General features: G+C 37.4%; 1 protein-coding gene and 1 long non-coding RNA gene across 11 annotated transcripts in view; one reads left to right on the forward strand and one right to left on the reverse strand.

The window, feature by feature from the left end:
- BTBD9 (BTB domain containing 9) overlaps positions 1 to 22,928 on the reverse strand; it is a 540,815-nt gene that overhangs the window by 86,418 nt on the left and 431,469 nt on the right. For all 4 annotated transcript variants that reach the window (XM_077161674.1, XM_077161670.1, XM_077161671.1 and 1 more), the window contains one exon: positions 22,577 to 22,684. In XM_077161674.1, the coding sequence (XP_077017789.1) occupies positions 22,577 to 22,684 (108 nt within the window). The remainder of the gene's footprint in view (positions 1 to 22,576; positions 22,685 to 22,928) is intronic.
- The window catches only part of LOC143684595 (uncharacterized), a 71,957-nt gene continuing 51,277 nt past the window's right edge, over positions 2,249 to 22,928 (forward strand). The window contains exons 1-4 of one of the 7 annotated variants that reach the window (XR_013176091.1): positions 2,257 to 2,380; positions 2,833 to 3,043; positions 4,437 to 4,525; positions 21,388 to 21,785. This is a non-coding gene — a long non-coding RNA (uncharacterized LOC143684595). Of the gene's footprint in view, positions 2,381 to 2,832; positions 3,044 to 4,436; positions 4,526 to 9,643; positions 9,747 to 21,387; positions 21,786 to 22,928 lie in introns of those variants that run through there. The other 6 variants (XR_013176088.1, XR_013176089.1, XR_013176092.1 and 3 more) reach the window with 6 other exon arrangements.

Here is a 22,928-nt window from a genome sequence, read left to right on the forward strand (position 1 = left end):
AATTCAGAAGATTCAGAAATGTGAAACAAATAAACAAGCCTCCATAGGCCCCTCCTTCCTTTACCCCCAGCATACCCTAGAAAAAAGACTATACATTTCAAAACTCTAGCAGCCAGAATTTCTATTAAGTCTATATATACACTGCCAGGTCCTACAGAGAGTTCAGTAACTTTCTAGAGAATAAAGAAGGAAAAAGAACAATATAAACAAGTCACTCTCATCTAAAAGCAGAAATACAGATATGTGCTGTCCTCCTTCACCTGAGCATCATCCACACATCAGAAACTTACACTAAAGGCTCTGAAAACCAGACATGAGGAAGCAAGTATTCTTCACCAGAAGAAAAACCACAAGCTCTCCAGGACAAATTTAATGTTCAACTCTGACGGGAGGCAGGAGGACAAACAAGATGACCTCTCACCACCCTTTTCAAGTCAGGGTCGCTAAGTACACTACTAAGAGTATGAACACTCTTCTGCTACTTGCTTTAGGTTTATTACATGAACATGGCACTGCTGTATATATTTGGATAAAGAGGTGAAAAGCGTATGAGCAGAAAGCACTCGCTAACTCCTCCAGAGCAGCTGGTGAATGTGTGCAATTCCAGATGAGCATCACTCTGAAACTACACTTTAAAACTTTGCAAGAAATGTTTATTGCTGATACTCAGTGCATAATTTACAACACCATGGTGAAATTCACTTACATTCCAATTTCAAGGGATCATGAAAAGAAAATGCCAACTTGGGGGAAAATATGTTTTCTGGATCTTGGCTTAAAACAGAAACACACACACACATGCATGCATGTCTCTTTTGGTGGAAGGAAATAGTCTAATAAATGATCTAATGAACAGCATAATGATTTTTCTTAAAGGAAGAAAAACAGACACTAATATAATCTACAACCTGGATAACGAACCCCTAGAGAATCTAGATTTACCACTGATGTAGAGGCTGTACTTTTAAACCAATTTTAAAAGTATGAATTATGATACATCTAATAGGCTGGTCAAATTAATATTCTGTGGAGAAAGCACTAGTGATAGTAAGGTTGGAAATCATATAAAAATATAACTGGATTTCTTTGAATTGTACCATCTGGAAGGTGAGTCTATTTCTGATTTGTCCCTTTGTGTGATTTTTAAATCTGAAGTTCACAGGTTTCTCTGGTTGAAAAATTACCAGTTCTCCCAGCTATGATGTGGGATAATAGTAGATGGCCAGGTTCAAAATGCATCTTTTCAGAAAAATGTCCCTAACTAACTCCATGACACATTCTAATCATGTCCATATTATTACAGCACTTATACATCAACTTTCTATTATGGTATTATAGGCCTGGCAGGATTCTGGGAAAGGAGGACTCAGACTCAGGAGTCTGGGTTCTCATCTGGGCCCTGCCATTAGACGAGAGCGTGGGAATGACACTTGATCTACCTGCTTGAGAATTTCTTCTAAGCTGTGAAATAAGAGGCCTGAACTATGATTTTCAAGACACTTCAGGATACATAATTTTATGATTCTGGGATCCTAGTTTGTATTTTATACTTTTTGTGTGAAAGTTCCCAAACATTTAGAACTTGTGTATAACCTATAAATTCTTTCAGAGGAGAAATGTCTTTCTGTTTCCTTGGTATTTTCCCTCTAAATGTAGCATGAGGTTCTACCCATTAGGATCACTTAGCTAAATTATGAATTGAATCAAAATTGATTGGGATTATACATCTACTAGCTAGAGGGTACTCTAGGACAATCTGGCCTCATTATTCTAAGAGGGTAGTTCCAAAGCATCTTGAAAAATGGCTAGCTTTTTAAAAAAAACAGCCCTCCTGGCAGTCCAGCCTCTTATTTCTTCCCTTCTCTGAAAACCACAAGAAACAGTGGATGTTACTGAGTTATTTGTGAACAAATCACAGTGGGCATTCAGACAATGGAGTAGTTACTTGTACTTGGGTGGAGAAAAATCAGTGAGGACTCATAAGAGAGCATTTAGCTATGTCTTGAAGGAAAAACAGAATGGGTAGAAATGTAAAGATCAGCCAGTGGGAATAAAGATAATGAGCTGATCTAAAGCACAGGCTCATTTGACAATAGTAACTTACAGGATACCTGTAAGGAGGGAAGTAATGAGAAAAAGGCTTAGGAAATTAGGTTAGAGTCAGAGAGATATGATAATTATATATTTGAAATCTGGACATGTGAGCCAACGATGGGCAGAATATTTGAAAACAAGGTGTCTGGGGAAAGCCAGTCATGTAGAGATAGACTAGGACCCAGGCTGTCTGGGGTAGAATCCTGAAGACGCCTGCATAAAGGAGTAATGAGATCACAGGAGGACCAACCCAGCAACAGTGTTCTAGACACCAGAATGGCAACAGGTACAAAAAGAATACAATTGAGTATTTCCTTATAAAACTTTGGGAAAGAGGTATGAAGGAATGAATTAAGATGAAGATAATGGGAAAATAAAAGGAAGAAAGGGTATAAAGGAAAGGTTTGTGGTAACTGAAAAGTAAAGGAGCGCAAAGAGTCAAACATGAGAGATGCCCAGGAGAAGGGCTACCACCAACACAAGGGGGAACAAAGGACAGGGGCTGCTTTATGAAGAAAGACAATGATGAGTTTGGTTTGAGAGAAGTGGAATTTGAGAAGCCATTCTGGAAGGGGCCAGCAGATAACTAGAAATACAAATTGAAGAGACAATTAAACCAAGAAAATGAGTCAGATAGTCAATGAAAAGTGCCTAAAAATTAACTTCATGTGCATGCTGGACTCCTGAATTCATAGGAATACTTTTTTTTTTTTTTACCTTTTCCTATTTTTAACCTAGGAAGAAGAATGTGTCTTTTAGTACTCTTGGGTAGAATTGAGTCAGCATTAATCTCCACATAATTACTAATACATCACCTTCTCACTAAGGCCTGGTGACCAGCTGCTGACTCTTGGCTATAATTTGGTAAACTGAGGCAGATCACTTCAGGAGGAAATGATCTAATCTACAATGTCTCTCCTTCCTGCTGCCTTTGTTCACTGATCAACAAGTAAGTTTTGACTTCATTTATTACAGATGCTCATGCTGACTATTCATTTTTTAAAAAATGGATTTCCATGATGACTGCCATTTGGGATCTAAGTCCTCCATTTACTTACCTGCCTTAACATTGTGTGACCCTGACTACAGGTCCCTACAGGGGTAGCTCTCATGTCTGCAATGCTTAATCAGTAATGCCCATTTCAGAGAAATCAATCAAGGCCTGGTCGTGGTAAGAGGTACCCACTGAGTACCTCTTTGGACAGTGCCTGCAGCCATCCTGAGACTGAGGGAGAGATACAGAGTTTCAGGCATCCAGAGTGAGATCGGTAATGCTGAACAGACTCTGCTTGGACAGGGACAGGCAATGCCTTGGCAGTTGGATTAGAATTCCTCACTAAAGATTAAGGCCAGATTTTTTTTTTTTTTAACCTTTTACTTTGAAAATCCAGAGAAGGAGCTGAAACATATTAACTTGACAAACTCAGGATTTTAAATCCAATCAATTTTTGAAGTGAATGGAGCACAGCTGGAAAACAGTTTTAAAGCACTTGGTCCCTCCATAAAGGAAAAGTTTATTCTCAAAGAGTGCTTAAAAATAAAGGTAATAGAAGTGAGGGATGGAAAGATCAAAGGTGATGGTGGAGTTATACAGAGAATACAGGATTTAACAAATGAATATGAATGCTGAATCATTAAACTGATATCTCTTTTAGTCTTCAGTATTTTAGAGCAGCAAGAAGTAAAAACCTAAAATTGTGAAATTGTAACCCATGTTAAACTCTGAAATATGTACTACAACTAACTGTGGTGCTGTGCTTCGAAATTTATAGCTTTTTTGGCATATATGTTATTGTTCACAAAAAAAAGAAGGAAAAAAACCTCGACAATGATGATAAAGTATTTAAACCCTCTAGCCTCCTATATTGTGGAGCAGCTAGAAGGAAAAATATGAGAGGATCATACGGCAGCCTATGACAAAATCTGGGATCTGTTCTGCAACTACTTGTTGAAGAGCGCTTTGAAAACTATTGCTTTTTATTTCTTTGCTTTGTATATATGTTATACTATACAATACAAAAAGTTAAAAAACAAAATAAAAAAAGTAATGGACTTTCAGCCAGTGACCAGCCAGCCTCAACTGATAAACTGTTACTGGGGAATCAGTCATTAATTTGAGGAGCAAGGATGGATGCACAGACCAGGATAAAACAGAGCCTCTGGCAATGAATGAATTCCAATCTGTGGAATAAGGCTTTAAATGATTCTAGGATGACAGATCTATAATAGAAGAATAAAGGGAATTTGGGAAGACACAGTCTTGTCCACAAGGACTAGGTCATCCAAGCACAAACTCTTTTCTTTTTCTCTCTCACAAACTCTTCCTTGCTCCATGTGATAAGATCTGAGCTAGGACGGACAGACCTCCTGATTGACCCCAGTGATGATGATAGCTCCACAGCAAACAGTACAGAACAAACAGAGCCAACACGTATGTATGATTGGAAACAGAGTGATAACAATTATTCATCAATTCATTCAGACAAAAGTAAATACTGAACACCTATATAAGTGCTAGGAACTTGCTAGGCTACTAGAGATAGCAGTAGCTATCCTACATGAATTCCTGCTCTCATGAAGCTTGTAGTCTGGCAGGGGGAAAATGACAGTAATTTAATAACCACGCTAAAGGATGGGTCATTACAAACTGCAATATGGGTGGTGAAGGTAAGCAGCTGGGTTCTATGGAGGAAATAATAAAGGGATCTGATTGAGATGGGGGTCAAGCCAGACTTCCCTCAAAGATCTCAAAGATCACAGGGCTCACTAGCAAAGGGTGAGGGCGTGGCCTCCAGACAGAGGCCAAAGCATGTGCTAGGGCTCTTTGAGGGGATAGAGCACGATGCATGGCAGGAAATGAGAGAAAGCCAGGATGATGTGAACATGAAAGGCACAGGGAAGGAGATACATTATGAGTATGGAGAGGCAGGAGGGGCCCAAATTGTGCAGGACACCCTAGGCTATGTTAAGAATTCTAGTCTTTATCCAGAGAGCAATGGGAAGTCAGTGAAGGACTGTAAGAAGGATTAATACCAGAGTTGTGCTTGAAAAATGCCTCTCTGGCTATAACAAGTAAACTTTTGGCAGAAGGTACAGAGAGAACATGGGGAGGCCAGTTAGAGTGGGATGGAGAAGGAGAGTGATGACTGTAGTTGGACGAGTATGGTCTTGATGGATTTTTGTTATTGAAATATGATATTAATGTGAAAGTTGTTTCCATTAAAGAAAAATCTTTCAACCATGTACAGTTTATGTACGTGCACATACTTCACTGAGAAAGTTTTATTGAGGTATGCTTCTTTTTTTTTTTTTTTTTTTTTTATAACAGGCATGGAAAAAGTTAGGGGTATTTGGGCTATGCCCATTCTAATTTTTTCCTGTTGGACCGTGCTGTCAATAATACGGGATAAGGGAATGGAATTAGTTGATGTTCTAGAGAGGCTGGCCCCTCTGCATTTCAGGACTTACCTGGTCCAGGGACCCATCTGGAGATTGTGGGTTTCTGGAAAGTTCTTCTTACAGAAGAACTTGGAAAAAAGAAATGAGAACTCTCAGCTGCTCTCTCCTGATCAGTTACTACTCACAGGGACTTCAATTTCTCTAGTTCCTGTATTTGTCAAATATTCTGGATAGGGAGGAGCCATTTCCACTAGTGTTCCACAGAATCTGCTGACTTATAAAAGAAGTCAGTGAGTTCATATTCGTAGTATCAAAATCTACTTTCCACATGGCTTCCAACATAGGGGTACATTTTTGCATTAAACACTTTCTGCAAAGTATAACAAATAAGGTATAAGTGGCTGAGAGAGTCAAAAAAGAGTTGAGAGGCTACTCTGGAGGTCATTCTTATATAAGCCTCAGTTAGACATTGCTACCTATCATAGCTTACCAAACCAAAACCAAAACCATTCCAGCCAATCCTAAAGAACCCCTAGGGCATTATATAAGATTCTTCAAAGGTTCTATACACTAGGGTAACTTTCCAGAAACCCACAATCTCCAGATGGGTCCCTGGACCAGGTAAGTCCTGAAATGCAGAGGGGCCAGCCTCTCTAGAACATCAACTAATTCCATTCCCTTATCCCGTATTATTGACAGTACGGTCCAACAGGAAAAAATTAGAATGGGCATAGCCCAAATACCCCTAAAGAGTGGGAGAAAGATCAAAGGTGATGGTGGAGTTATACAGAGAAGGTAGGGTTTAACAAATGAGTATGATTGCCAAATCATTATATTAACATTTCTTTTAGTCTCCCAGTATATTAGAAGAGCTAGAAGTAAAAATCTAAAATTGTGGAATTGTATCCCACACTAAACTCTGAAATCTCTCTTATAGGAATATGTTGTGATATGCTTTGAAATTTATTGCTGTTTTGGATATATGTTATTTTCAATGAAAAAGAAAAAAAGTTGATTGTGATAACTGCACACCTCTATGATAATATTTTGAACCACTGATTGTACACTTTTGATGAGTACATGTATGTGAATATATAATGTATATCAATCAAAAATAATTTTAAAAACTTTCTGCAATACAAAAGATAAATCCCCTATAGATATGCAGGTACAGCTAAGTCCCTATGGAAATTTTCTACGCCAAAATACCCATCTACTCATGGTATTTCATAGTCCCATAAAGAGCGGTTTAAATGACAGGGGTCTCCAAGTCTGGCCCAACATATTGCTGCCTTCTATTGGGCAAGCTCTGACAATTCATCATTAACATAGGGCTCTGCCATTATCAGACTTGACTTCTTTGTGTGTGTGCATGTGAGTGTTTTATTTGAATTGTTACTTTTTTCGTCATTCGTCTTACAGCTACATGTTTCTTTTTCATTAAAATTCTAAAACTCTTGACAAACTTAACACCAATGTTTGCCCTTTAAAAAATAAAACAGGAAAGAACATGACTTTTTTTTAATACTGTCAAATGCTACGTAGGAAAATGGAATTAAATATGAAAAGAGAAAAATATAATAATTGGGGGCATTTAAAAAATGACAATTACATAACCAGAGCCCACTAATTGGCTCACACTTTTAGATGGAACAAGCAAGCACGTTCCTCAGACCTCACAGGAAAGGGGAATCTGAGGAGAATAGCATTGTCTGTTACCACAGCAGAATTGTAAGAAATAGTAAGTTTTTTTATACAGGATTCATGGAACATTCAAGAGCTGCAATCCCATTCTGGAAACTAAAACTTGACACTACATATGAACTTCACTTCAATAGTATCAATAGTAAAAAAGTTTCCTCCTTTGAACTCCATTTTCTTTCTGCTGCAGCACATTAGTGATCTCAAGCCCTGGGACCAACCCAAGGTTTTAGTTTTGTTAAGGGTCAGGCTAAGAAACAATACTAGCAGAAAGAAAGCTTTCTCAACTTTATCAGTTATCCAATGGCAAAGAAGTTGCAGAGAATCACAGGCAAAGTAAATTGTCTAGGTTTAAATGTCCCATTTTTCAATCTTGCTACACTTTGGAAGAGTTTAGTGAGGCTGTAACGCTCCACCTTATCCTGTTGTCCTCAGCCACTACAACATTTAGAAAAAGATACATGACTCCTCATTCTATAACTTCTGGTGAAAAAATGGCACCAGTTACAGAAACAGACTTCAGAACAGAACACCGTCCTTACCCAGGGCTAAATGACACTATATTCAGCAAGGAGGGCACACAATCTTTCTCAGCTATGAATACAGTCAGGCCGAAGACCACAGAGCAGACAGCTGACCCCACAGAGGCCTTTTCAGGCAACAAAGAGCTGTCTAAGTGCTTCTCAGGGAAGGCATGGGAATTCTAAAGTTGGGATGCTATAGAACTTGCCTGCTCCAAGTGTACTGCAAGTTCTTAAGTAAGCCAAGCTGCTTTGAGACAGGAAATCCAGACGGAAATGGACTTTTGAGGTCCTAGGAAAAGGCAAAAGGAATAAGCGGTAGAGGACTTTAAGGGGCTCTGGGGGAGAAGGCACAAGGAAAATGCAGCTTAGGTGTCCTTTTCAGGTAGATAAAACTTGTGTTTGAGATAAGTGGCTTCAAGGTTCTGAAGAGATACTGGGATATTGCTATGTACATTACTTATTTAATTTCTTTGATTTATTGTTGGCAGTGAGTAAGCCATGCCATTCTGCCAGCAAATAATGGCAAGGACAAACATCCACAAAATATTTATGGCTGCAGCAAGAAAGAAAACTTTTCAAATAGCTTTCTTTTTTTATTTTAAAAGGAATGCAAATAACCTGGTAAAAATGTAGAAAATGAGAAAATATAATTTCCATAATTCCACTACAAAAAGCAACCATTATTAACATTCTGGCATATTTCTTTCTGGCTTTCTTCTTCTTTCTTAGCATTTTTCCTACTTGTGATAATACTTCTAAAATTCTGTACCCTGCTTTTAAAAATCATGTTATATAAGCATTTTCTTAAGTTATTAAAATGCTTTGCAATGTCTTTTAAAATAAATACTTAGGTTGAAAGAAAAAAACTTATTCAGAAGAGAATCTGGATGATAAATCTGGAAGGCACATAGAAAATTAGGAGTTAAAAGCTAAAAGTTCTAGATTATAGCCAAAAAGTTCTCAAGTAGAAAAATAAAATTTGTAATATCACCCAATTTTTTCTATATCTTATCATTCGCATTTGTCAGAATGTTTGCCAAAGGCTCAATCTTGGACAGATGATGGATGAGATTACTAATACTTTGACAGAAGAATTATTATTCAATGAAATCCCAACAAAATAAAAAAAATGGTGCAAAAAACAAAAACAAAACAGAAAAGAGGTCAATATGCTAGGCAGTACACTCTGGAAGGAAACAAGATAGCTACGTAACATAGTCAGGCTCAAGGAAGGGATGGGAAATGATGTGGGGATCAGTGAAGATAATCAATAGTTGACTACCAGTCAGCCCATACAGTTGTGCTTTTGGGAATTCAAGTTCAAGACGGCAGATGTTGTAAGCATATTTATTTCTCTCCCTTCCTGGAAACTACTGACACAACATCAAAAGTACAAAGGAGAATTTATTTATTACATGTTGCAAACTGGAGAGAAGGACATTAGCTAATCAAAGATTTTGAAGATTTTCTAGAAAGTGATGGGCAGATGAAATATTACTCATTCATATGTCTGAGGGTAACTGGGCAGATTTTCATAGTGAAACAAACTCAGCAAGACAAATAAAAAAAGGATCCACTACTCTAACTCATATCTTTGGGAAAATTTAGACCACCCAAGATAATGAGAAGAAGCTAAAGGCTTCTATTGAGAAAAATAAATGACTACAAAGAATAAGAAACAGATTGATATTAGACTTCTCATCGGTAACACTAGATCTAGATCTGAACTTCAAAAATTCTAAAGAACTGAATTCTATAGCCAAACTATGATTCAAACATGTAAGAATTCTGAAAATTAATAAACAAATAATAGGGGGAACAAAGATTAAAACAAATTGAGTAGATTGAAATACTAGTGGTCAATGAAAGGGAGTGGTAAGGGGCATGACACGTATGAGTTTTTTCTTTTTTCTTTTTTTTGCTAGAGATGAAAATGTTAAAAAAAACGATTATGGTGATGAATCACACACAACTATGTGATGATATTGTGGGCCACTGTAACCATAACAAGAAATTTTGTATGTCAAGAATGTTTGTATGTTTATTTGTTGTTTATAATAAAAATATTAAAAAAAAATTCTGAAAATTTGCTTTCTACAAACCTTTTCTGAAAAAACAAAAATCTATAGATTTACTCTGTGCAATGCCCATGAGGGGTCCTTTTAACTAAATGTTCAAACTCAAAAGACAACTAAGCCATACTTGGCTTCAGATTCACCCAGGATAGAGAACAAGAAGCACAGCAAGTCTTGAAGCATTTGTCTTCAGTGGGAGTCCTTGCAGCGGTCTATACAACCACCCAGGAACTATTTCTTTGCCCCCCAGGTGATAGCTATGGTGGGAATGTATAAGATTCACACACTGACAGGTGTGAAGCTACTCTGCCTTAGAAGCTGGACCTCCCAAATAGAAATTAATATTTCTTGTACAGCTCCATAAGCATTGCTTCTAGAGTCTTTACAAGGAACATGACTAGTTACAGAAGTCATCATACTGAAGAAAGTCCAAAGCTGTGGTATCTACCAGGTACTTATTGTTTGTTAATAGTCCCTCTAGGCCATATGTAATTTGCCGAATTTTATCATAAGCAATGTTGCTTAATAACATAGCTGACAGAACACTCTGTATAGGTAACTGAGCCCCAAATCAATTTCTCATACAAAGGGAAAAGGATTTTGTTAATTTGTTAGCCAACATCCCACATAAAAGAAAAAGAAATCCTTGATATAAAGGAACCAATCTAGACAGGAAAGAAAAAAATTTAAGGAACCCAGTTGTAAAGTAGGCCTGGAGAGCAGTTTGTTTCATAATTAATCAATGAACAAACAGGATGCTTTAGACACTTCTGTAACAGGAATAAGAGGCAATTAATAACTCTGGGAAACCCCAAAGCTAGCTAATATGAAGCTATTTAACATATGGAATGATTTTGCCTACTGATGAGAAAATCTAATCTATTCGATCTGACACTGCATAATTCTTTCAAGCGGGGTACAAGTTTAGTGATACAGAATAATATCCTGTTCACTTTGGAGCCAACAAATTATTGGATCTGTAATGATCAATATTTACATAATCATAATATTAAGTTCTAAGTGGTTTCCCTCTTGAGGAACAATTTATAATTAACACATGGAAGATATAATTATACGTCAGAGAACAGAATAAGAAGCATCATAAATCTTAGCAATAGCAATGTAGTGGGACAGCTAACAGATGATGGGAAGAAGAAAGGACAAAGAAGAGAATGTAAGGAGTAGTAATTTCTTCACTAATGCAATAGAAATCAAGAAACACTGGCCACAATCAAAGTACCAAAAAATTAAACAAAAAAATTGCTTCATTTGAAAAGGTTAATAATAGAAGAACTAAGAATCACCATAAAACAAAAAACGGGAGTAAAGTGAACTAAATTTCTTAAGCAAAGAGTTAGTAAAGTTGAAAAATTAATAAAAGGCATAAAATATTACAGTTGAAAAGTTTAGGAAAACTAAAAAAGAAAAGGTCCAAAGTAGTTATCTCTGAGGAGTGGAACAAAGATAGTAAGGTAAAATTTTAATTTTAATTTTATATCTTTCTGTATTATCTAAATGAATCTTTCATATTCATGCTTTACTTTTGTAGTAAAAAAGCATGTTTGAAAAGTGAGGGCTTTTAAAATATGACTAAATGATACAGGATTACTTTATGCTAATAAAGAGAAGCAAAAAGTTTTTTTTAAGAGAATAAATTAAAAAAACAGGGTTATCTACAATAGAAAATTACTCTTTTTTTTTTCTGAAGGTAAAACAAGAGATGCTCCCACTATTGTTTAGGACTCAGGAAAGATATAAAGGAAAACATCCTTTCCCTGTGGCACAGATTTTACAGGGAGAGACTAGAAAATCTCATTCCCTAGAGCTTTTTAAGGACAGCAAGAATCTGTTCTCTGATTTCTTGGTTAAAAGAATGCAATCAAGTGGCAGAGCTGTGCTCTTTAAAGACCCTACAAAATTTCATTTATAACATGACTCACATATTTTATTTCAATAAAGAGGAGGCTACAATTCTCAAAACTAATAGAATTCTCTCTTGTGGTCTGCTCTGCAGTATATTAGTTTAAAAAGAAAAGCATTCTTCTTTTATCATCTGCATATCTTCTATTATATTTCTTAAGACCTAGCTAGAAAATGGGAGGCATGAAAGATTCAGATTATGCCTGGTAAACACAAAATCATAACATTTGGTTCTATTGACTCTTACAGGTTAAGAGGCACTTACTTGCTTTCTTATTATTACTCTTGTTCTTCTAATGTATTATATTAATTCGCAAAACATTGCTATAACATCTAAGTTGTAAAATACAAAGTTAAAAAATATAAATCATTTAAATCTACCAGTTAAAAGTAACAAAAATAAAAAAGAGGAAAGGTATTGATGACTTAATCACCTGGAAGAGGATCTAATGAGTGAACAGGTTTTTGAACTGAGGAAAAAACTCATTTAACTAAATGCAAAATCATTATTACATGTCAATAGTTAGTCAACAAGCTCTTGTTAAAAACGCACATTGTATAGCACCTTCAAGAGGGGGCATAAAATAAAGAGACAAAGAGGATCTGGTCTCTCTTCAAAGGAGTTTACAATTCAGTACACACAGATGAAATAACAGTAGAGATGGGTGGTGGAACCAGTAAGGTGTGTAAGAGATGATGAACACTGAGGAAGCTTATTGAGTATACAGCTTACCCTCTGGTCTGTGAACTGTATACCAATAAGAAATGACTCTGATAAGACAAATGGGTGGTTACTTATGGGCATTGAAGGTCTTCCTACTGTATTCTAGGAACTTGGAAATAAGAAGCCCTTCATTCTCTCCTTTTAATTATCTACTGTGGTTTAGCCCTCTTTAGCAACTTAGGAGGTTATGTGGTATAGACACACCATAGAAATATTGCAAGATCAGTTCTAGAACACTTCAATAAAGTGAGCATAGCAAAAAAAGTGAGTCACAAGAATCTTTTAGTTTTCCAGTGTATATAAAAGTTATGTTTACACTATACTGTAGCCTATTAAGTGTATAAAAGCATTATGTCTAAGAAAGCTATGCACATACCTTAATTAAAAAAAAATACTTTATTGCTAGAAAATGCTAACAATAACCTGAGCCTTCAGCAAGTTGTAATCTTTTTGTTGGCAGAGGGTCTTGTCTCAATGTTGATGGCTGCTAATTGATCAGGGTGGTGGCTGCTGAAGTTGGGGTGGCTGTGGCAATTTCTTAAAATAAGACAACAATGAAGTATGCTATATCAACAGACTCTTCCCTTCATGAACAACTTCTCTAAAGCATGTGATGCTGTTTGATAGCATTTTACCCACAGGAGAATTTCTTTGAAAACTGGAGCCAATCCTCTCAACATTTGCCACTTCTTTACCAACTAAGCATACATAATATTCCAAATCCTTTGTTGCCATTTCAATAATGTTGACAAGCATCTTTACCAGGAGTAGATTCCATCTCAAGAAGCAACTCCTCATCTGCTAAAGTTTTATCATGAAGTTGCAGCAATTCAGTCACATCTTCAAGCTCCACCTCTAGTTCCAGTTCTCCTATTTCTGCCACGTCTGCAGTTACTTCCTCCACTGAAGTCTTGAACCCTTCAAAGTTAGCCATGTGGATAGGATTCACCTTCTTCCAAACTCCCAATAAGGTTGATATTTTTTCCTCCTCCCATGAATAATGAATATTCTTACTGGCATCTAGAATGGTGAATCTTTTCCAAAAACGATTTTCAATTGGCTTTGCCCAGATCTATCTATTGGCAAAGATAGATAGATCTGTCTATGGTAGCAAAATCACTATGTATGGCAGTTATAGCCTTATGAAATGTCTTTATTAAATAATAAGATTTGAAAGTCAAATTACTCCTTGATCCATGAGCTAAAGAATGGATGTTGTGTTAGTAGGCATGAAAACAACATTAATCTTGTTGTACATCTCCATCAGAGCTCTTGAGTAACCGAGTGCACTGTCAATGAACAGAAATATTTTGAAAGGTATCTTTTTTGCTGAGCAGTAGATCTCAATAGTGGATTTAAGATATTCAGCAAACCATGCTGTGAACAGATATTCTGTCATCCAGTCTTGGTTCTTCCATTTAGAGAGCACAGGCAGAGTAGATTAAACAAAATTCTTAAGGACCCTAGGGTTTTCAAAATGGTAAATGAACATTGGCTTCAACTTAAAGTCTTCAGCTGCATTAGCCCTGAACAAGAGAATCAGCCTGTCCTTTGAAGCTTGGACGCCAGGCACTGACTTCACCTTTCTAGCTATGAAAGATCTAGATGACATCTTCTTCCAATATAAGGTTGCTGCATCTACCTTGAAAATCTGTTGTTTAGCATACCTATCTATATCAGTTATCTTAGCTAGATCTTCTGGATAACTTGCTGCAGCTGCTACATCAGTCCTTGTTGCTTCACTTTCATTTTGTGGAGAGAGCTTCTTTCCTTAAACCTCATGAACTGATCACTGCTTCAAACTTTTCTTTTGCAGCTTCCTTATCTCTCTCAACCTTCATAGAATTGAAGAGTTAGGGCCTGCTCTGGATTAGGCTTTGGCTTAAAGGAATGTTGTGGCTGGTCTGATCTTCTATCCAGACAACTGAAATTTACTTTGTATTGTCAAAAAGGCTATTTCACATTCTTATTATTCATGTATTCACTGGAGTAGCACTTTTAATTTCCTTCAAGAACTTTTCCTTTGCATTCACAACATGACTAACTCTTTAGAGTAAGAGGCCCAGCTCAGCCTATCTCAGCTTTTGACAGGCTTTCCTTTGTAAGCCTAAAGGCCTCTGCAGGGTTATTAATTGGCTTAATTTCAATATTGATGCATCTCAGGGAATAGGGAAAGCCCAAGAAGCAGGACAGAGATAGGGGAATGACTAGTTGGTAGAGCAGTCAGAACACATATGACATGTATTGATTAAGTTTGCCAGTCTTATATGGGTGTGGTTCATGGCACCCCAACACAATTACAATAGTAACATCAAAGATCACTGATCATAGATTGCCACAACAGATACAATAATTAAAAAGTATGAAATGCAAGAATTACCAAAATGTGACACAGAGACACAAAGTGAGTGCATGCTGTCAAATGGCACTGACAGACTTGCTTGATAGACTTGCTTGACACAGGGTTGCCACAAACTTTCATTGTGTAAAAAAAATGCAGTATCTGGAAAGCACAATAAAGTGAAGCACAATAAAATGAGGTACGCCTATACAGTGGAGAGACCCTAAGTTTAAATCTTACTCTGCTTCTTAAAACAGATATTTAACCTGAGTATCATTTTGCTTTATGAAATGAGTATAATATTCTATTAGGTGATTTTCATTCATGACAAAATGAAATAAAATATGTTAAAGTAGGAGAAAGCTAGCAGAGTCGCCATGCTCACCATGAGCCTTTCAGTTGAAAGAGAAACCCTGAACTTCATCAGCCTTCTGGAACTAAGCCATTCTAGGACTTCCGGAGAAGATGGCGGCTTAGTAAGACGTGCGGGTCTTAGTTCCTCCTCCAGAACAGCTACTAGAGAAGTAGAAACGATTCAGAACAGCTCACAGAGCCACGACAGAGACCAAGAAGACAGCGTACCCCATTCTGGAATGGCTGACTGGCTGGGAGAACCCGCTCCGGTGAGATCGCTGAGGGGCGCGGGCTTCCCTGGGCCGGAGCGGCAGGCGGCCGGAGTTCCTCCCTCCCTCCTTCCCGGGCCAGCTGAGAGAATTGGACAGGCGGTCCCCTCAAGCCGCGGCAGTTGGTGCCCCCCCCCCCCCACGCGCGGCCCCCAGGATCAGCTGGGAGAATTGGATTGGAGATCCCCAAGCCACGGAGAACGGCGACCGGGGTCCCTTCCAAACACGTGGCTTCCCGGTCCGGGTGGGAACGGTGGATAGACACTTCCCCAAGACGCAGTGGCTGGCGCCACCCCGCCATGCTTGGTGCCCCGAGCCGGCTGGAAATTTGGACAGGCGTTCCCCCAAGCCGCGGAGGCCAGTGACCCTCCCCGTACGCGGATCCCCAGGCCGGCTGGGAGATTCGGATTGGCACTCCCCCAAGCCGCTTCGGCTGGCGACTCCCTCCTACAGCGAGAGTTTTCCAGTTAAAGAAGCCACAGCATCTTTTACTGGTGGGACCCGCAGAAAGATGAGAGCCACGAGCGCCACCTACTGGGCAAGATAAGAAAAACAGAGTCCAGAGATTTCACAGAAAAATCTTTCAACCTGCGGGGTCTTACACCCAGGGAAATCTGATTAAATGCCCAGATGCCAGCAGAAGATAAAGGATCATGCTCAGAAAATTGAAAATATGGCCCAGTCAAAGGAACAAACCAATAGTTCAAATGAGATACAGGAGCTGAGACAACTAATGCTGAATATACGAACAGAAATGGAAAAACTCTTCAAAAACCAAATCGATAAATTGAGGGAGGACATGAAGAAGACATGGGTTGAACAAAAAGAAGAAATAGAAAAACTGAAAAAACAAATCACAGAGCTTATGGAAGTGAAGGATAAAGTAGAAAAGATGGAAAAAACAATGGATACCTACAATGGTAGATTTAAAGAGACAGAAGATAGAATTAGTGATCTGGAGGATGGAACATCTGAATTCCAAAAAGAAACAGAAACTATCAGGAAAAGAATGGAAAAATTTGAACAGGGTATCAGGGAACTGAATGACAATACGAAGTGCACAAATATACATGTTGTGGGTGTCCCAGAAGGAGAAGAGAAGGGAAAAGGAGGAGAAAAACTAATGGAAGAAATTATCACTGAAAATTTCCTAACTCTTATGAAAGACCTAAAATTACAGATCCAAGAAGTGCAGCACACCCCAAAGAGAATAGATCCACATACACGTTCTCCAAGACACTTACTAGTTAGAATGTCAGAGGTCAAAGAGAAAGAGAGGATCTTGAAAGCAGCAAGAGAAAAACAATCCATCACATACAAGGGAAACCCAATAAGACTATGTGTAGATTTCTCAGCAGAAACCATGGAAGCTAGAAGACAGTGGGATGATATATTTAAATTACTAAAAGAGAAAAACTGCCAACCAAGACTCCTATATCCAGCAAAATTGTCCTTCAAAAATCAGGGAGAAATTAAAACATTCTCAGACAAAAAGTCACTGAGAGAATCTGTGACCGAGAGACCAGCTCTGCAAGAAATACTAAAGGGAGCACTAGAGTCAGATACGAAAAGACAGAAGAGAGAGGTATGGAGAAGAGTGTAGAAAGAAGGAAAATCAGATATGATATATATAATACAAAAGGCAAAATGTTATTATCCAAACAGTAATAACACTAAATGTTAATGGACTGAATTATCCAATCAAAAGGCATAGACTGGCAGAATGGATTAAAAAGCAGGATCCTTCTATATGCTGTCTACAGGAAACACATCTTAGACCCAAAGATAAACATAGGTTGAAAGTGAAAGGTTGGGAAAAGATATTTCATGCAAATAACAACCAGAAAAGAGCAGGAGAAGCTATACTAATATCCAACAAATTAGACTTCAAATGTAAAACAGTTAAAAGAGACAAAGAAGGACACTATATATTAATAAAAGGAACAATTAAACAAGAAGACATAACAATCATAAATATTTATGCACCGAACCAGAATGCCCCAAAATACGTGAGGAATACACTGCAAACACTGAAAAGGGAAATAGACACATATACCATAATAGTTGGAGACTTCAATTCACCACTCTCATCAATGGAAAGAACATCTAGACAGAGGATCAATAAAGAAATAGAGAATCTGAATATTACTATAAATGAGCTAGACTTAACAGACATTTATAGGACATTACATCCCACAACAGCAGGATACACCTTTTTCCTCAAGTGCTCATGGATCATTTTCAAAGATAGACCATATACTGGGTCACAAAGCAAGTCTTAACAAATTTAAAAAGATTGAAATCATACACAACACTTTCTCGAATCATAAAGGAATGAAGTTGGAAATCAATAATAGACGGAGTGCCAGAAAATTCACAAATACGTGGAGGCTCAACAACACACTCTTAAACAACGAGTGGGTCAAAGAAGAAATTGCAAGAGAAATTAGTAAATACCTCGAGACGAATGAAAACGAAAACACAACATATCAAAACCTATGGGATGCAGCAAAGGCAGTGCTAAGAGGGAAATTTATTGCCCTAAATGCCTATATCAGAAAAGAAGAAAAGGCAAAAATTCGGGAATTAACTGTCCACTTGGAAGAACTGGAGAAAGAACAGCAAACTAACCCCAAAGCAAGCAAAAGGAAAGAAATAACAAAGATTAGAGTAGAAATAAATGAAATTGAAAACATGAAAACAACAGAGAAAATCAATAAGACCAGAAGTTGGTTCTATGAGAAAATCAATAAGATTGATGGGCCCTTAGCAAGATTGACAAAAAGAAGAAGAGAGAGGATGCAAATAAATAAGATCAGAAATGGAAGAGGAGACATAACTACTGACCTCACAGAAATAAAGGAGGTAATAACAGGATACTATGAACAACTTTACGCTAATAAATACAACAATTTAGATGAAATGGACGGGTTCCTGGAAAGACATGAACAACCAACTTTGACTCAAGAAGAAATAGATGACCTCAACAAACCCATCACAAGTAAAGAAATTGAATCAGTCATTCAAAAGCTTCCTAAAAAGAAAAATCCAGGACCAGATGGCTTCACATGTGAATTCTATCAAACATTTCAGAAAGAATTAGTACCAACTCTCCTCAAACTCTTCAAAAAAATCGAAGCGGAGGGAAAGCTACCTAATTCATTCTATGAAGCCAACATCACCCTCATACCAAAACCAGGCAAAGATATTACAAAAAGAAAACTACAGGCCAATCTCTCTAATGAATATAGATGCAAAAATCCTCAACAAAATTCTAGCAAATCAAATCCAACAACACATTAAAAGAATTATACATCATGACCAAGTAGGATTCATCCCAGGTATGCAAGGATGGTTCAACATAAGAGAATCAATTAATGTAATACACCATATCAACAAATCAAAGCAGAAAAATCACATGATCATCTCAATTGATGCAGAGAAGGCATTTGACAAGATTCAACATCCTTTCCTGTTGAAAACACTTCAAAAGATAGGAATACAAGGGAACTTCCTTAAAATGATAGAGGGAATATATGAAAAACCCACAGCTAATATCATCCTCAATGGGGAAAAATTGAAAACTTTCCCCCTAAAATCAGGAACAAGACAAGGATGTCCACTATCACCACTATTATTCAACATTGTGTTGGAGGTTCTAGCCAGAGCAATTAGACGAGAAAAAGAAATACAAGGCATCAAAATTGGAAAGGAAGAAGTAAAACTATCACTGTTTGCAGACGATATGATACTATACATCAAAAACCCGGAAAAATCCACAACAAAACTACTAGAGCTAATAAATGAGTACAGCAAAGTAGCAGGTTACAAGATCAACATTCAAAAATCTGTAGCATTTCTATACACTAGTAATGAACAAGCGGAGGGGGAAATCAAGAAACGAATCCCATTTACAATTGCAACTAAAAGAATAAAGTACCTAGGAATAAATTTAACTAAAGAGACAAAAAACCTATACAAAGAAAACTACAAAAAACTGTTAAAAGAAATCACAGAAGACCAAAATAGATGGAAGGGCATACCGCGTTCATGGATTGGAAGACTAAATATAGTTAAGATGTCAATCCTACCTAAATTGATTTACAGATTCAATGCAATACCAATCAAAATCCCAACAACTTATTTTTCAGAAATAGAAAAACCAATAAGCAAATTTATCTGGAAGGGAAGGGTGCCCCAAATTGCTAAAAACATCTTGAGGAAAAAAAACGAAGCTGGAGGTCTCACGCTGCCGGACTTTAAGGCATATTATGAAGCCACAGTGGTCAAAACAGCATGGTATTGGCATAAAGATAGATATATCGACCAATGGAATCGAATAGAGTGCTCAGATATAGACCCTCTCATCTCTGGACATTTGATCTTTGATAAGGCAGTCAAACCAACTCACCTGGGACAGAACAGTCTCTTCAATAAATGGTGCCTAGAGAACTGGATATCCATATGTAAAAGAATGAAAGAAGACCCGTATCTCACACCCTATACAAAAGTTAACTCAAAATGGATCAAAGATCTAAACATTAGGTCTAAGACCATAAAACAGTTAGAGGAAAATGTAGGGAGATATCTTATGAAACTCACAATTGGAGGTGGTTTTATGGACCTTAAACCTAAAGCAAGAGCACTGAAGAAAGAAATAAATAAATGGGAGCTCCTCAAAATTAAACACTTTTGTGCATCAAAGAACTTCATCAAGAAAGTAGAAAGACAGCCTACACAATGGGGGACAATATTTGGAAATGACATATCAGATAAAGGTCTAGTATCCAGAATTTATAAAGAGATCGTCCAACTCAACAACAAAAAGACAGCCAACCCAATTACAAAATGGGAAAAAGACTTGAACAGACACCTACCAGAAGAGGAAATACAAATGGCCAAAAGGCACATGAAGAGATGCTCAATGTCCCTGGCCATTAGAGAAATGCAAATCAAAACCACAATGAGATATCATCTCACACCCACCAGAATGGCCATTATCAACAAAACAGAAAATGACAAGTGCTGGAGAGGATGCGGAGAAAGAGGCACGCTTATCCACTGTTGGTGGGAATGTCAAATGGTGCAACCACTGTGGAAGGCAGTTTGGCGGTTCCTCAAAAAACTGAATATAGAATTGCCATATGACCCAGCAATACCATTGCTAGGTATCTACTCAAAGGACTTAAGGGCAAAGACACAAACAGACATTTGCACACCAATGTTTATAGCAGCGTTATTTACAATTGCAAAGAGATGGAAACAGCCAAAATGTCCATCAACAGACGAGCGGCTAAACAAACTGTGTTATATACATACGATGGAATATTATGCAGCTTTAAGACAGAATAAACTTATGAAGCATGTAATAACATGGATGGACCTAGAGAACATTATGCTGAGTGAGTCTAGCCAAAAACTAAAGGACAGATACTGTATGGTCCCACTGATGTGAACCGACATTCGAGAATAAACTTGGAATATGTCATTGGTAACAGAGACCAACAGGACTTAGAAACAGGGTAAGATAATGGGTAATTGGAGCTGAAGGGATACAGACTGTGCAACAGGACTAGGTACAAAAACTCAAAAATGGACAGCACAATAATACCTAATTGTAAAGTAATCATGTTAAAACACTGAATGAAGCTGCATCTGAGCTATAGGGTTTTTTTTGTTTGTCTGTTTGTTTGTTTGTGTCTTTTTTTTTTACTATTATTATTATTTTTATTTTTTCCCCTATATTAACATTGTATATCTTTTTCTGTTGTTTTGCTAGTTCTTTTCCTAAATCGATGCAAATGTACTAAGAAATGATGATCATGCATCTATGTGATGATGTTAAGAATTACTGATTGCATATGTAGAATGGAATGATTTCTAAATGTTGTGTTAATTTCTTTTGTTTCTTTAATTAATAAAAAAAAATATGTTAAAGTACTGAAATACTAGTTACTAAATAATTGTTAGTTTTCTTATTTCCTAGGGCAGAAACAGCCACAAAATTTGTGTCCCCTGGAAAGTAGCCTCCCCGCCAGAGAATGTACATTTTCCAGCCCAGCTAAAAGCATCTAGGCATGGCAACAAAACTAGTTCTTTCCAGTGGAATGTGAATAAAAGAGACGAGAGGCTTTTCAGAAGCTGGTAGACCTTCAGTATGTTCTTTCCCATTTGTTAGCTGGTTGCAGATGATGCTGATCATGAGGTCCTAGGCAACGGTAGGACCACAAATAGGAAGATGACTAAGTTCCTATTTACCTGTGGATAAGAGCCTCCTAATACCAGGAACACCCATGCTGGATTGTTACATGACTGAGAGATAAGTTATTATGTTAAGCCCCTGAAATATTGGGGTTTATTTGGTCCAGCAGCAGATTTTATCCTAACCAATATAAACATGCTATATAATAATTACTATAATAATAGTAAGCAGTTCTTGCTGGTGATGGTGTTAGACATTGCATTAAATAAGTTATCCTTAAGACTATTACAAAATCTTGGCTATTTGCTATGATCTTGCCCCCAGAGATTCTAGCTTTATACTAAAAGACACACTGAGCTCTTTTCATGTACCATGATCCTATGCTTGTCAAAACCCACAGAATACTCCTCTCAGTTCCCACTGCAACAAGATGAGCTCAAACAGAGGCCAATGCAATATGCATTAAATGTCTCCGCTTGCCTATGGAGAACCTAAGGTACAAGGCATTTCCCTAATTTAGGTAACAGCTTGGTTAACACCGAGATGAGATAAATATTTAAAGCTAACTCTGAGAATTACATGAGAGTGGGAAGTAGGATAGAGTCTCAGAATAACTATTAAAGTATGCGTTGATTGAGCAAACTTCTTCAAGGAAAAAGAAAGTCCTAAAGGGGTAGTGTGTAATTCAGGGGAGGTGACCCAGAGGACTCTATAAGGAAAGCATCTTTCTTTTCCATGCTTAGGCATAGAGGTCATTTTCAAAAGCTCAAATTCAAACCATGAAATAGGGAAAGTTTGTTTGGACACATAAATCAAATTCTCATCAAAATGAAAGGAAAGGATCATAAGAATATATTTCAACACATATATATAAAATTTGGCAAATACATCAATATTTACTGGAACCTTCTGAATCCATAGGAACGACTTTGTTTTTTCAACTGGGATAAATTTCTAAAAGGAAATAACTTACTTGCAGGAGACTTTAGTTCTGTCAGCCACCATGGTCCACTGCTGCTGGTTGGTAGAAACCTCAATATAGTAACTATAGCTTCGATCGTCACAGTCCCAAAGTAATAACCTGACCAAAGAGAAAAATATAAGAATGCTGTAAATGTTCCAATCGGCTGTTTCATCAGGCTGTAGATATGAGTGAATCTTGTGCATTCTACACCTCCCAGTTGCTTCCTTCATCCCACAGCACTTCCGCTACTAGACAAAGAAAGTGAATGCCCAAAAAGAGTATAAAGATTATTAATGGGAGCCCACTGCAATGGGAAGCTTGTTTTTTTAGGTGTGTATTTCCCAAATCACCCAATCCCAGG

Source organism: Tamandua tetradactyla, chromosome 5 (assembly GCF_023851605.1).
Source record: "Tamandua tetradactyla isolate mTamTet1 chromosome 5, mTamTet1.pri, whole genome shotgun sequence".
Lineage (NCBI taxonomy): Eukaryota > Metazoa > Chordata > Mammalia > Pilosa > Myrmecophagidae > Tamandua > Tamandua tetradactyla.